The sequence below is a fragment of the Coregonus clupeaformis genome, chromosome 27, assembly GCF_020615455.1.
Source record: "Coregonus clupeaformis isolate EN_2021a chromosome 27, ASM2061545v1, whole genome shotgun sequence".
NCBI classification, from domain to species: Eukaryota; Metazoa; Chordata; class Actinopteri; order Salmoniformes; family Salmonidae; genus Coregonus; species Coregonus clupeaformis.
The window spans coordinates 40,447,162-40,463,622 of NC_059218.1; the positions used below are offsets into that span (position 1 = coordinate 40,447,162).

General features: G+C 44.3%; 1 protein-coding gene across 2 annotated transcripts; it reads left to right on the forward strand.

The window, feature by feature from the left end:
• Positions 1-1,261: 1,261 nt before the first annotated feature.
• On the forward strand, positions 1,262-11,967 carry LOC121542120 (H(+)/Cl(-) exchange transporter 5). Of its 2 annotated transcripts, none has more exons than XM_041851594.1 (13): positions 1,262-1,426; positions 1,850-2,002; positions 2,667-2,815; positions 5,278-5,377; positions 5,509-5,696; positions 5,785-5,907; positions 6,009-6,215; positions 7,619-7,699; positions 7,864-8,406; positions 8,512-8,698; positions 8,888-9,286; positions 9,586-9,802; positions 10,062-11,967. In XM_041851594.1, exons 2-13 carry the CDS (start codon positions 1,858-1,860, stop codon positions 10,150-10,152), a joined length of 2,430 nt encoding a protein of 809 aa, XP_041707528.1. In that variant the 5' UTR covers positions 1,262-1,426; positions 1,850-1,857; the 3' UTR covers positions 10,153-11,967. The 2 variants fall into 2 exon arrangements, with proteins under 2 accessions (XP_041707528.1, XP_041707529.1); XM_041851595.2 differs by lacking the exon at positions 1,262-1,426 and adding an exon at positions 1,437-1,528.
• The last annotated feature ends 4,494 nt before the right edge of the window (positions 11,968-16,461 follow it).

A 16,461-nucleotide genomic window follows, 5' to 3' on the forward strand; every position in this document is an offset into this window, starting at 1 on the left:
CCAAGACTAAGTGGCCACTCACGACTCCAACACCATCATCAAGTTTGCTGATGACGGTGGTAGGCCTGATCACCGACGGCGATGAGACAGCCTACACAGAGGAGGTCAGAGACTTGGCAGTGTGGTGCCAGGACAACAGCCTCTCCCTCAACGTCAGTAAGACCAAGGAGCTGATTGTGGAATACAGGAGACAGAGGGGAGAGCACGCCCCCATCCACATCGACAGGGCTGTAGTGGAGCAGGAGAGGGGTTCAAGTTCTTTACATTTTTGTCATTTAGCAGACGCTCTTATCCAGAGCGACTTACAGTTTGTGCATTCATCTTAAGATAGCTAGGTGGGACAACCACATATCACAGGCATAGTAAGTACACTTTTCCTCAATAAAGGAAGCCTGAAAAGATTTGGCATGGGGAGCCCTCGGATCCTCAAAAAGTTCTACAGCTGCACCATCGAGAGCATCTTGACTAGCTGCATCACCGTTTGGTATGGCAAATGCACAGCCCTCGACCGCAAAGCACTACAGAGGGTGGTGCAGGCGACCCAGTACATCACTGGGGCTGAGCTCCCTGCCATTCAGGACCTCTAGATCCGGCAGTTCAGAGTAAGGCCCGAAAAATTACCAAAGACTTCAGCCACCCAAGCCATAGACTGTTCAATCTTCTACCATCCGGCAAATGGTACCGGAGCATCGGCTCTCGGACCAACAGGCTCCAAGACAGCTTCTACCTCCAAGCAACGAGACTGCTAATTAGCCATAAGACTACTAAATAGTAAATTAAATGGTTGCCTGGTCTATCTGACTCTATGCACACTTACAAGACTATATATACACACTGTATACGCCTACACACTCACTCACACACACTACACTGACACACAAAATCACATACATTTACACACACACACACACTTTCACAATCATCATTGCTGCTGCTACTCTGTTCTTTATTCTTACTCTTATTAGTATCTATCTGATGCCTTGTCACTTTACCCTGCCTTCATCTACCACAATTACCTCATACTCCCGCGATGTAGATTCATTCTTGTGTATTTTATTCCTCTTGTGTTACGATTTTTAGTTTCATTAATTAATTCTGCATTGTTGGGAAGGGCTCGTAAGCAAGCGTTTCACGGTAAAAGTCTACACCTGTTGTATTCTGCGCATGTGACAAATAAAACATTTTATTTTATTAGCATCTGGTTGGTTGGGTGGATATGAAGGGTTTGGAGGGATGGGGAGGGTTTGTTGGAAGGTAGTAGGGCTCTTTTATTTATTTATTTATTTTTAAGAAGAAGAAGATGATCATCTGTGATCAGCTCTCAATGCCTGTCGCAACAGGAAGTTGTTGGAATTCGTATCGGATCGGACAACAACAACATTACAACAACAACAGCAGAGTTCTCCGTTTACGTTCATCCGACAAAGTAATAACGATAACGACGTTTATATTATTACGATGTCGATATGTGCTTGCACGGGAACCTCGGTTTTCTCTGGCTAATGTTAATCTTGCTTGCAAGTGTTATGTGAGTGTGTGTGGCTGCTGCTCTATTGTGCTAACTTGCTAGCTAGTAAGTTAACTAACGTTGGATAACTAACGCGTTAGCTTCCTTGGTTGGGGGCAATATTGTCGATGTCAGTCCGTAGCTAGCTAACCACAACAGCCAGTCGAACATGATAACACATTTTAAGACAGAGCTAGCTAATTAGCCAACGTTAGTCCTATTTATTAGCTAAGTAACGTTCGCTCACATAGCTAGGGCCCCGAGAATGTTAGCGTAGCTATCCAGTTAGGTGGAAGATTCCTTTGTTTTGAACTATTTGCTTTTCTGTGTGTGTTCCTTCAGGATTGTCGATGGATAACACCAGATATTGCAACGATAGCTTCAATAGCATACGAAGTAGCACAAGTGACGAGGACATGGTGGAGATAGCAGGGGCGACATTAGACTTCTCTAACACGGAGGATGTACCACCCTTGGACCGAGACTATGGTTCTGGTAAGACCAAGGCCCATGTGTCTGTCTCTGTTGTAGTGTTTACACACACACACACAAGAAGTCATGGATTTGTTAATGTGTGTCTTGTTTTGATAGGTGTTTTGACTGATCAAATGTCTATTGTTAGTTTTGACTAAAAGGTAACACATGAAGCTGGGCCAGCCTACATTGCTGGGTTTTAATATCAGTGAGACCAAAGTCCTCTTTGCATTTCTTCCTGACTTTGTTTTGATTTGGTTTAATTTGACACCAATTTCATTTGGAATATGCAGTTATTAGGCCTAAACCATTCTGACTTGATCACATCCCAAACCTCACACTCAGTGAGGTGCCACTTTGTTTTTCATCAATATTTTCCAGGAATTTTGTCTGTAACACATTGTTCCCTTTAAGTATGTGTCATTGATATGTAAGTAAAACCTTGGTTATTAGATAAACACTAAGGGGTAGTTTCCCAGACACAGATTAAGCCTAGTCTTGGACTAAAAAGCAAGCTCAATGGATCATCTCCATAAAAAATATATTTTTAGTCGAGGACTAGGTTTAGCCTAATCTGTGTCTGGGAAACTGCCCCTAAAGCAATGGCAGCTCTAGAATGTGTTTACCTCTGTCCTTTTGAATCTCTCTTCAATTCCTCACCTCTACTTCCTCCCTTCTCCTCCAGGGGATAACCCAGGTATGGAGGAGGTAAACGGGGTTCCTAAACTGATGGACCTGCTGGATGAGCCTGTGCCAGGGGTGGGCACCTATGAGGACTTTAACACCATAGACTGGGTGCGGGAGAAGTCCAAAGACCGCGACCGGCACAGAGAGGTGACTCACATCTATTTATTTCCTTTTAACTCTTAGTCTTAACCCACTTCCCAACCCAGAACAAAACACGTGTCTCAAACAGGCTTCAGATCAGTATCTATGTGTACTTGTCATCATTATTAGGTGTAGTAGCAACACAGTGTCATTGGAAAGTATTCAGACCCCTTCACTTTTTCCACAATTTGTTACATTACAGCCTTATTCTAAAATGGATTAAAATGTTATTTTTTCCTCATCAATCTACACACAATACCCCATAATGACAAAGCAAAAACAGGTTTGTAGAAATTTTTGCAAATTTATTTAAAAAAACAGAAATATCACATTTACATAAGTATTCAGACCTTTACTCAGTACTTTGTTGAAGCACCTTTAGCAGCGATTACAGCCTCGAGTCTTCTTGGGTATGACGCTACAAGCTTGGCACACCTGTATTTGGGGAGTTTCTCCCATTCTTCTCTGCAGATCCTCTCAAGCTCTGTCAGGTTGGATGGGGAGCGTCGCTGCACAGCTATTTTCAGGTCTCTCCAGAGATGTTCGATCGGGTTCAAGTCCGGGCACTGGCTGGGCCACTCAAGGACATTCGGAGACTTGTCCCGAAGCCACCCTTGCGTTGTCTTGGCTGTGTGCTTAGGGTCATTCTGCTGTTGGAAGGCGAACCTTCACCCCAGTCTGAGGTCCTGAGCGCTCTGGAGCAGGTTTTCATCAAGGATCTCTCTGTACTTTGCTCCGTTCATCTTTCCCTCAATCCTGACTAGTCTCCCAGTCCCTGCCGCTAAAAAACATCCCCACTGCATGATGCTGCCACCACCATGCTTCACCGTAGGGATGGTGCCAGGTTTCCTCCAGACGTGACGCTTGACATTCAGGCCAAAGAGTTCAATCTTGGTTTAATCAGAACAGAGAATCTTGTTTCTCATGGTCTGAAAGTCCTTTAGGTGCCTTTTGGCAAACTCCAAGCGGGCTGTCATGTGCCTTTTACTGAGGAGTGGCTTCCGTCTGGCCACTCTACCACAAAGGCCTGCTTGGTGGAGTCCTGCAGAGATGGTTGTCCTTCTGGAAGGTTCTCCCATCTCCACAAAGGAACTCTGGAGCTCTGTCAGAGTGACCATCAGGTTTTTGGTCACCTCCCTGACCAAGGCCCTTCTCCTGTGTTCTTGGGGACCTTCAATGCTGCAGACATTTTTTGGTGCCCTTACCCAGATCTGTGCCTCGTCACAATACTGTCTCGGACCTCTACGGACAATTCTTTCGACCTCATGGCTTGGTTTTTGCTCTGACATGCACTGTCAACTGTGGGACCTTATATTGACAGGTGTGTGCCTTTCCAAATCATGTCCAATCAATTGAATTTACCACAGTTGGACTCCAATCAAGTTGTAGAAACACCTCAAGGATGATCAATGGAAACAGGATGCACCTGAACTCAATTTTGAGTCTCATAGCAAAGGGTCTGAATACTTATGTAAATTACACCTTGTCGTTCTCAAAACGGTGACCCGATCCTGCAGGTTCATGCTCTACAACATTCGCAGAGTACGACCCTACCTTACACAGAAAGCGGCACAGGTCCTAATCCAGGCACTTGTCATCTCCCGTCTGGATTACTGCAACTCGCTGTTGGCTGGGCTCCCTGCCTGTGCCATTAAACCCCTACAACTTATCCAGAACGCCGCAGCCCGTCTGGTGTTCGACCTTCCCAAGTTCTCTCATGTCACCCCGCTCCTCCACACACTCCACTGGCTTCCAGTTGAGGCTCGCATCTACTACAAGACCATGGTGCTTGCCTACGGAGCTGTGAGGGGAATGGCACCTCCTTACCTTCAGGCTCTGATCAGACCCTACACCCAAACGAGGGCACTACGTTCATCCACCTCTGGCCTGCTGGCCCCCCTACCTCTGCGGAAGCACAGTTCCCGCTCAGCCCAGTCAAAGCTATTTGCTGCTCTGGCACCCCAATGGTGGAACAAGCTCCCCCACGACGCCAGGACAGCGGAGTCACTGACCACCTTCCGGAGACACTTGAAACCCTACCTCTTTAAGGAATACCTGGAATAGTATAAAGTAATCCTTCTACCCCCCCATAAAAATAAATTTAAAAAAGAAGAAAAAAAGTGGTTGTCCCACTGGCTATCATAAGTTGAATGCACCAATTTGTAAGTCGCTCTGGATAAGAGTGTCTGCTAAATGATGTAAATGTATTTCTGTTTTTAATTTTTATTACATTTGCAAAAAAAATCAACCTGTTTTTTCGCTTTGTCATTATGGGGTATTGTGTGTAGATTGATGAGGAACATTTATTTGATACATTTTAGAATAAGGCTGTTCCACAAAATGTGGAAAAAGTCCAGGGGTCTGAATACTTTCCGAATGCACTGTAAGTGTTACATGGCATTACTGTCTGAATCAAAAGTATCATAGTATTATAACAATAATATTTATGTCACCTGTCTGATGTGTAGATTACCAGTAAAAGCAAAGAGTCCACATGGGCACTGGTGAACAGTGTCTGTGATGCTTTCTCTGGATGGCTGCTCATGCTACTGATTGGACTCATGTCAGGTCAGTCTAAATGGATACAGATTTATGATACAGAAATGCTTTTTCATTTGATTCCCTCTACTAAGACCCACACGGCAACGCACCTGGAAGCCATTGATTGTGTTAGTAATTTACCTTGTGGTCTATTCCAGGTGCATTGGCAGGTGGGATCGACATATCAGCCCACTGGATGACAGACCTGAAGGAAGGGGTTTGTCTGAACGGGTTCTGGTTCAACCATGAACACTGCTGTTGGACCTCCAACGAGACCACCTTCCAAGAGAGGGACAAGTGTCCACAGTGGAAAAGCTGGGCTGAGCTCATCATCGGCAGAACAGAGGCGTGCTAAAATAGTATTACTTGACCCATTGTGTTTGTTGTATGTGATTATTTTGGTCCCAGTCTGATTGTGAAATGTCTGTCTGCAGGGTCCCTTTGCGTACATTATGAACTATCTAATGTATGTGTGCTGGGCTCTACTATTCTCCTTCCTGGCTGTGACACTGGTCAGGGCCTTCGCCCCCTATGCCTGTGGCTCTGGAATCCCAGAGGTAAGACTACATTATTCCTTTACCCTTATTTGATATGTCTTCTTTTGAATGAGGACAAAGTATGTGGTTTATTTTCCCATGCTATTTATTTTCTCTCCCAGATCAAAACCATATTGAGTGGTTTCATCATCCGAGGGTACCTGGGGAAGTGGACCCTAGTGATTAAGACCATCACCCTGGTCCTGGCTGTGTCGTCAGGGCTCAGCCTGGGGAAGGAGGGACCCCTAGTCCACGTGGCCTGCTGCTGTGGCAACATCCTCTGCCACCTCTTCACCAAGTACCGAAAGAATGAGGCCAAGCGCAGAGAGGTGAGGAACAGGGCCTAAAGTGTTGTTTTTGGTCCACCAGCCACTGTGGCAGGTAGATGAACAAATATAATAGCCACTCAGATTTTTTTACCAGACAACTTTTTATTTTAACGCCATAATTACCTAAAAAAACAAGATGGCCATGCTTACTGTTTCTAAAACAAGAAATGTATTAGTAAGAAGTATTGTGATATATATTGTGTTGTGATATATATATTGTGATCTATTTCTCAATTTCATGTCATTTTTTTTGTGACCCGAGTCTTTTAACCAAAATATCAGATGAAACTAAATGTTCAGCTGCCCCTTCAAGGGTGGGAGGTTACCGTGGTAACAGGACCACTGAGTCGTGTGTCTGTGTTATTTTGGATCCTACTAGTAGTAGACAGCATATCTTCGCTATCAGTTGAAGCAGCAGACTCAAACTAACATTGAAAAACAACCGACCTTGTGAACAAAACAATGTAAATAGCCAAGAAACAGGAGGACAAAGTCTCACTTTATAAACTTTTGAGTAAATTAGACCAGCTTTTATGCCTGTTAGCAACGCCTCCAAAAATGAATATATCAGCACACTGCACAAAGCTCCCCTGCCAGGCAGTGTCGCTGTGCGTGGTGGGATATAGATTCGTATTTCTTTGTGAGATTAGCAGCTATAAAACTAAACGGCAGAAATACTTTGAAAACAGCTACTGCAGCATTTTTCATACTTTACTTTTGACCATTTTTATTTGCGAATGTAACACTCGCATTTTAGAGCCCTGCAAATTGACCACCCGCCAACGTGGCTGATGAAATAGACGTTCTTACCCCTAAAATCTACCTGCATGTAGTGGGTGGCAGATGTTAATTTTATACCCTGGTGAGGAACACTGCACTGGGCTATTCACAAACATCTGAACCCTTTTTTAAATGGATGTATACAATACTGGTTAACCTTTTAAGTATGTTTCAAGGAACTGGCACAAATTGCTAAACATTGGACCACTGATGTTGTTTTGCATTGACTCTGAAATCAAGCTGTATCAAAAGAATGAGAGCGTCAAGTCCGATTCAGCGCAGGAAAACCCCATTAAACTATAAATAGCCTGTAGCCGGTCTCATGGTTTTATGATTTCAACAAACACATACCCCAAGGCGATGTTTTTGCTCCTCTGCTACAGTGAGATACTATTAATGGAAGTACAATGCCACAAACATGTAGTGACTCTGTCTTCCTTCTGTAAACGTTGTGCCTGAGATTTATTTTCCAACAAAGAGATATTTTGCATTGAGTCATGAATCAGCAAGCATATTATTATTTGTTATTTAGCCGTGTTGCTGAGCTGTGTTGTAAAGCATGAATGGACTGACACATTGATCACCTTCTTCTTCCTTCCTCTGCTTGGTGGTTTGTGTGTCAGGTTCTGTCTGCTGCTGCTGCCGTTGGTGTGTCTGTGGCTTTTGGTGCCCCCATAGGAGGAGTGCTCTTCAGTCTGGAGGAGGTAACAAGTGACTCAGCTGTCTTCTTCTTATGCAAATCTATGGGCTCTATGACTGTCAAGTTGAAACACTCTTAAAGTTAACGTTTGAAAGTAATAAAGTTGACAAAGTTAAACATTTGACTAAGAGCACTGTGTAACTGTCCGTCTCCTCATGGTGCTGTCAGGTGAGCTACTACTTCCCTCTGAAGACGCTGTGGCGGTCGTTCTTCGCAGCCCTGGTGGCAGCCTTCACCCTCCGCTCCATCAACCCATTTGGAAACAGCCGCCTGGTGCTGTTCTATGTGGAGTTCCACACCCCCTGGCACCTCCTGGAGCTCATACCCTTCATCCTTTTGGGCATCTTCGGGGGCATCTGGGGCGCCTTCTTCATCCGTGCCAACATCGCGTGGTGCCGGAGGCGTAAGACCACGTGGCTGGGCCACTACCCGGTCCTGGAGGTGCTTGTTGTCACCGCGCTGACGGCGGTGGTGGCTTTCCCTAACAGCTACACCCGCACCAGCACCAGTGAGCTCATCTCTGAGCTCTTCAACGACTGTGGCCTGCTGGACTCCTCCAAGCTGTGTAACTATGACAACGCCAACGTCACCAAGAGCAGCAACGAGCTACCGGACCGCCCGGCTGGAGATGACGTTTACACGGCCATGTGGCAGCTGTCCCTGGCCCTGGTCTTTAAGATGCTCATCACCGTGGTTACCTTCGGCATGAAGGTACTGGAGAACCTCCAGCATATCTATATGGTACATCTGTCCAGAGATTTCACTGGTGCTCTTCCCTGTGATTTGAGTGTTAATATAACGGTGTCGTTCCTCCAGGTTCCCTCTGGTCTTTTCATTCCCAGTATGGCGGTGGGGGCGATCGCAGGCAGGCTGCTGGGAATAGGCATGGAGCAGCTAGCCTACTACCACCATGACTGGGCGGTCTTCAGGGGCTGGTGCTCTCCTGGTGCTGACTGCATCACCCCAGGCCTCTATGCCATGGTGGGGGCTGCTGCCTGCTTAGGTAAGGCCTGCACGGGTACTGGATGTTGGCACCTTGCATGTTTAAGAGATTTTCCTTCACTTGTTTTTGTCTTTACTCTAAACTCCCTTTTCCTGGTTAAATGTTGTCTTGAGGGTATGCCTCGTGTTTTGTGCCTCCACCCCTCTCTCTGTGCCACCCACTCCCTCCCCACTGGCTTTGTGCCCACAGGTGGGGTGACCCGTATGACCGTGTCCCTGGTGGTCATCATGTTCGAGCTGACCGGAGGGCTGGAGTACATCGTGCCCCTGATGGCCGCAGCCATGACCAGTAAGTGGGTGGCAGACGCCATCGGGCGTGAGGGGATCTACGAAGCTCACATCCGTCTCAACGGGTACCCCTTCCTGGAGGCCAAGGAGGAGTTCAGCCATAAGACCCTGGCCATGGACGTGATGCGGCCGCGTCGCAGTGACCCGCCGCTCTCCGTACTGACCCAGGACGGCATGACGGTAGAGGACGTGGAGACCATGATCACTGACACCACCTACAGCGGCTTCCCTGTGGTGGTCTCCCATGAGTCCCAGCGCCTAGTGGGCTTCGTGCTGCGCAGGGACCTCACCATCTCCATAGGTAGGGATGACCGATCATCATTATCATGTGTTGAGGTGCTGGCTTTTGAGCCACATGCTCTTTCACCTTTGTCAAAACAATGTAATGTATTCTTAATAATAATACATTATATTTATATAGCGCTTTTCAAGGACCCAAAGTCGTTTCTTATTTGGTCTTATCCCACTGCCACCCCTCAGTAACCCCTCCCTCTCCTCTCAGATAATGCCAGTTTCTCTGCCACCCCTCAGTAACCTCTCCTCTCAGATAATTCCAGTCTCTCTGCCACCCCTCTGTAAACCCTCCCTCTCTCCTCTCAGATAATGCCAGACAGCGTCAGGATGGGATAGTGAGCACATCGAGGGTCTTCTTTACAGAGTACACGCCCCCTCAGCCCCCCAACAGCCCCCCTCCTCTGAAGCTCAGAGGCATCATGGACCTTAGTCCCTTCACTGTCACAGACCACACCGCCATGGACATTGTGGTGGACATCTTCAGGAAGCTGGGACTGCGCCAGTGCCTCATCACACACAATGGGTAAGACACCTGCTACTGAGAACTAGCTATGTAATTAGGGACCTCTACTTACATCTATAGTGGACTGATTTCATAAGTAGAACATAGCAGCCCCCCAAGACAGACAAAAAAATTACTGTAAATTGATAACAGGTTTTATAAAAATATGTCTCTGAATTGGCTTATACATTTTTTTTTTTTTAATCCTTCCTAAAGTTGTGTTGTATTATGGTAAGAAGTCCAGACCTCTTTGACATTTTGTCCCTCTCTTTTTTTACAGCCGCTTGCTGGGTATTATCACAAAGAAGGACATTCTGAAGCACGTGGCTCAGATCGCCAACCGGGACCCAGACTCTATCCTCTTCAACTGATGCTATAGTACCAGCTGTAGCACTTTAGGCCAGACATCACTGTGGAACCACAGCTTTTACCCAGGCCTGTCTCCATTGCACTATGTTCATGTCTAGTGGATTCCTCTCTGCAGTGACAGCTGGCCACTCCATTAGAACTGGAGAGGTAGAGGATTCGTTGTTCTTCAACAGCAAGCTGGCTTTCCAGGATTGGCCCAAATGATGAGTTGGATTTTGAAAAACTGTATGACTTGTTAAATGAGTGTCAGTAACTGGGAGAATATGTTTTTCTTGGCTCTATTGGCAGGAGTGGTCTTCCTCTTCAGTTGACAGATGAGAGTAGGCATGCTGGGTGTGGCATGTGTCTCTGGAGAGACCAAGGATTGTAAATCAGCAGAGACGAGTCTGAGATTTAAACCACACCACTGCCAAGACATACTCCACCTTCCCTCCTCCACAAAGACATCTTAACCCATACAATCACTAAGCGAGGAGTGAAAATGATCAGCCTCCACCTATCAAAGTATCATGAAGAAATTCTCAGCTGAAATTCTCAGCTGAAGTCTGCCTGAAATATTTGTCATGAATGAGCACTTGCATATGGCTGTCAAGACTAAATGTATTTTATATGGCATTATAGCTATAGAGAAAAGTGTTTCTCTCCTTGGTAATGTCATATTCCTCATTGCGTTTTTGTCATGTAATTGGTTGTGGTTTTAACACAGACCTGGAGATGATGTCCTCTTCGTACAGGGACACTGTAAAACAGCATGGATTTCTTATTCATTATTCACCAGGATAAAATAAGCTGCATAAAATAACCCTCCTCTGAAACCAGCATGCTGTGGTTCATTTTGACCACAGGGAGGTACTAATGTGCACTACCTAGATGTGGTTTACGGTCACATTACTACATTTTAGTACCAGGTTATCAGCAACAAACACTCAACAGTGGAAAATAATGAAATATGAATGTACCTTTTCAGTTAATGTTACGTATTGTATAAGTTTATGGGTCACTTTATCCGGCACACTACAGAATCCTCAGTAGTGTGCCGGGTAGTCGGAGTATGAGGTCGTAGAGAAGAGTAGTGTTGGATGAGGTGAGGGATGATCGAGCGAGAGGTCTCCAGTGTGTCAAATCTCTTTTCGTCCTCCAGCTCTTACCTCTCCTCTCGCAATGTCCATGGATCTGCATGCCCTTCCTACCTGCTGGCTAAGGCCAAGGCAGGGGCAGGCGATCTGGAGACGGGACTGGCCTGTCAACAGTCTAGTAAAGAACTCTGGATCTCTTCTCCCTTTTACCTCATGCTGTCTCACGAGACCCTCATGTCTTACCCTCCCTACAACATCAAAGTCCACACTAAGAATGAGTAATTGAAACGTAGCATACTGTCTCTTACACATTAACTAAGCTGAGGGACCTCAAATCTCACTTTTACCTAGAGCAGATACCCTGGGAGGTTGATGGTGGACGTTCTTAAACTAGATTAATGTATTCCTGTACATTATTCCTGTACCTTTTAAGGACAAGTGTGACTTCAACCAAGTCTGACCCTTTTTGTATTGTATACCGTAGTTCATTACATCAGTAAAATACTTTGGGGTCTCATAGAGCTAAACACATTATCACATAAAAGCACTCCATTTAAAAATACTTATCAGTTGTTTTTGGAGATGCAGCTACAGTAATCATATGTAACATCATCAAACCATATGTCTATGTTATTTGTATTTATGCTAACTGCAATGGGTTTGTATCACTACCATCTTATGTAAACGTGCAACTGGGATTCATTTCATATTTGCTATGAATTAAAACAACGTTAACCTTCACGTGAGAAAATGTATGCTCATTGTGCCCAGTTACTCACCAATAAGTACTATACACACAAGTTTGGAGTCATTCTCATTCCAGCATCATGAACCCATTGAATCCCTCCCTGAAGATCTAACCATTATGACTCACGGCTGAGGGATGTGGTCTGTGTGTGAATGGTCTGGGTGGGTGGCCCATCATGTCTTTCATGAGAAAGTGACAGGAAGATGTCTAGACAGTCAATGTTTATAGTTTCAAACAATAGTCAAATACACAGTCAAAGAGTCACTCTTTTAGACATTGCAAACATTTGTACGTCAAACCCAAACAATTAAACCAATAACACATTGCACATCGTCCATTAGGATGTGGCCCTGAACAGTGCTTAACAGGAAGTTCAAACTTGGCTCTGACAATACTTAATATCCCTTACATACTTGGTATGTTTTTTTCCCAGGTATGTTGCCTGTAAAAATAAAACAGGCAATGTTTTTTATATCCCAATTCAAACAGTCTCATTTTTACCACATTCTTGCTGAGATAAGCCTTTTATATCGCCTGGGCACATGCCGGCAAGTTTAGGAGTGGGAGTAGATGTGGGCCAATGTGGGTGGACATCTAAAGTATTTTAATAAATCCATTGAATATAGGCTACACCATCACAAATAAATCCATTATTAATTCATTTTTAGCCAGGTCCTAAGAAACATAAGACTAATTAAATGTATTTTCAAAATAATAGAATGCCATATTTTGAGTTTAATTATGTGACTGGTCTGTGCAGTCTATAGACCACATGGCTGTGCCATGCACATGAAATCAATAGTAATTTTGTTCATTACATTTTAGTCATTTAGCAGATGCTCTTATCCAGAGCAACTTACAGTTAGTGAGTGCATACATTATTTTTTATACCCCCCGTGGGAATTGAACCCACAACCCTGGCGCTGCAAACGCCATGCTCTACCAACTGAGCTACATCCCTGCCAGCCATTCCCTTCCCTACCCTGGACGAATTGTGCACCACCCCATGGGTCTCCCGGTCACGGCCGGCTACGACAGAGCCTGGATTCGAACCAGGATCTCTAGTGGCACAGCTAGCACTGCAATGCAGTGCCTTAGACCACTGCGCCACTCGGGAGGCCAGTGCCAAGACACACTTAGTCTACCCTGATCACAGTCAACACACATATATTTTATAGTAGGCTAAGAATATAATGAAATATAACAGAATAAAATACAAATAATATTTTTCCCACACAACGTGCGAACCGCTGTCATATTAAAAAAGTGATATTTCTTGCCCAAGGCAAGACAATGCTTTTTTTATCCACGTTTCATCTCTTTCTGACCCTCACTCCGCTTTGTTAGGGAGCAGACGTAGGGTCTTACATTGAGAGTATCTTCATCATGATATCGATAGAAAATAATAGCAATCCAAAGTTTCAAAAGAGTCTTGTGTTCATGTTTCACAACTTCCGCAGGCTTTTGGAGTTGCCTATATGCAATCGAGTAAAATTAGGCTCCATTATTGCATGCTAAATGTTTCTGATCAGTGATAGATGAACACTTGATTTAGGCTCCATTATTGCATGCTAAATGTTTCTGATCAGTGATAGATGAACACTTGATTTAGGCTCCATTATTGCATGTTAAATGTTTCTGATCAGTGATAGATGAACACTTGATTTAGCCTCCATTATTGCATGCTAAATGTTTCTGATCAGTGATAGATGAACACTTGATTTAGGCTCCATTATTGCATGCTAAATGTTTCTGATCAGTGATAGATGAACACTTGATTTAGGCTCCATTATTGCATGCTAAATGTTTCTGATCAGTGATAGATGAACACTTGATTTAGGCTCCATTATTGCATGCTAAATGTTTCTGATCAGTGATAGATGAACACTTGATTTAGGCTCCATTATTGCATGCTAAATGTTTCTGATCAGTGATAGATGAACACTTGATTTAGGCTCCATTATTGCATGCTAAATGTTTCTGATCAGTGATAGATGAACACTTGATTTAGGCTCCATTATTGCATGTTAAATGTTTCTGATCAGTGATAGATGAGCAATCGAATAGATGAGCTACCACCTCTACTTATTTGCCCAGCCAGAGAATTAACCAAATATACAGATGGAGATTCAGTGAAACAAAATCACATTGATTGATTAAGACAAGTCACAGGCTTTTTGGTTGGGAGTAGGCCTAGGCTGCTAAGCGACTGCAAGTGAAAAGCAAAATAATCCACTTGTTAATTAAACTACGTACAGTAACATGCTGGCAAAATGTTCTGGTCAGTGTTAATAAATGAACCTAGACAAGATGATCATCAGCAGCACTCACCTCCACTTAGCTAACAACAGTCTAATTGTAGAGGCTTTGTCGCCAACGTGGTCTCAGAGCATTTCATATTATTCTGTATGTATTTTTCTGTATTTAGTATGATATGTTATGTTTCGTATGGTGTGTTAATTTGTGGTGTCCATCATCCATTTCGTATGATATGTTACGAATTCCAATTTGTTGTGGCTAACGTTAGCTAGGTGGCTTACGCTAACGTTAGCTAGTTGGCTAACATTAGCTCTAGGGGTTAGGGTTATAGGGTTAAGGTTAGGGTTAGGGGAAGAGTTAGCTAAACGGGTTAAGGTTAGGGTTAGGGGAAGGGTTAGCTAAACGGGTTAAGGTTAGGGTTAGGGGAAGGGGAAGGGTTAGCTAACATGCTAAGTAGTTGCAAAGTTGCTAAAATGCTAAAGTTGTCCGTGATGAGATTCAAACACGCAACCTTTGGGTTGCAGATGTTTGCGTTACACTTATTATATTATTATTATAGTATTATTAGCTAGTTCTCTACAGTAGTACTAAGTTACTGTCTGGTGCTGAATCTCTGTTCCACTGGGCACACACTGGTTGAATCAACATTGTTTCCACGTCATTTCAATGAAATGACGTTGAACCAACGTGGAACAGACGTTAAATTGATGTCTATGCCCAGTGGAGTATGACTGAAGACTAGTACTGGTATCTGGTTAACTGCAGTAATCAGTAATACCTCCACCCACAGTAAAGAACAACCAAAAGTTGTTGCTGAAAAAACGACATTTACTGCAGTTCATTGCTAAATGGAATAAATAGCAGAATTCTCAGTATGATGAAGGAATCCCAAGAGGGCCATTACCAAAATCCCTTCGAGCCTTACCGACGCACATTGTCTTATGCATTTCCACTTTCCCTCGCAGTGCTGGAGATTCTTATTTGTGATTGTGCTACAGTACCAAAGCGGGCTACCAATTAGTCCACACCACTCTATTCTAATATATCGTTTTAATGTAGCCATCTGTGAGCCAGTTTTATTAATGACCTGTGCACCAGTCTGTGGCTGGCTGTGTCAGAACCATGGTGATTTGGAGTCTATGTCCATAGACTTTTAGTAAGATTTGTAGTCGCGGTCAAAAGTTTTGAGAATGACACAAATACTAATTTTCACAAATTCTGCTGCCTCAGTTTTGATGATGGCAATTTGCATATACTCCAGAATGTCATGAAGAGTGATCAGATGAATTGCAATTAATTGCAAAGTCCCTCTTTGCCATGAAAATGAACTTAATCCCCAAAAAACATTTCCACTGCATTTCAGCCCTGCCACAAAAGGACCAGCTGCCATCATGTCAGTGATTCTTTCGTTAACACAGGTGAGAGTGTTGACGAGGACAAGGCTGGAGTCAGCTGATTGAGTTAGAATAACAGACTGGAAGCTTTAAAAGGAAGGTGGTGCTTGAAATCATTGTTCTTCCTCTGTTAACCATGGTTACCTGCAAAGAAACACATGCCGTCATCATTGCTTTGCACAAAAAGGGCTTCACAGGCAAGGATATTGCTGCTAGTAAGATTGCACCTAAATCAACCATTTATCGGATCATCAAGAACTTCAAGGAGAGAGGTTCAATTGTTGTGAAGAAGGCATCAGGGCGCCCAAGAAAGTCCAGCAAGCGCCAGGACCGTCTCCTAAAGTTGATTCAGCTGTGGGATCGGGCACCACCAGTGCAGAGCTTGCTCAGGAATGGCAGCAGGCAGGTGTGAGTGCATCTGCACCCACAGTGAGGCGAAGACATTTGGAGGATGGCCTGGTGTCAAGAAGGGCAGCAAAGAAGCCACTTCTCTCCAGGAAAAACATCAGGGACAGACTGATATTCTGCAAAAGGTACAGGGATTGGACTGCTGAGGACTGGGGTAAAGTCATATTCTCTGATGAATCCCCTTTCCGATTGTTTGGGGCTTCCGGAAAACACCTTGCCCGGAGAAGACAAGGTGAGCGCTACCATCAGTCCTGTGTCATGCCAACAGTAAAGCATCCTGAGACCATGTGTGGGGTTGCTTCTCAGCCAAGGGAGTGGGCTCACTCACAATTTTGCCTAAGAACACAGCCATGAATAAAGAATGGTACCAACACATCCTCCGAGAGCAACTTCTCCCAACCATCCAATAACAGTTTGGTGACAACC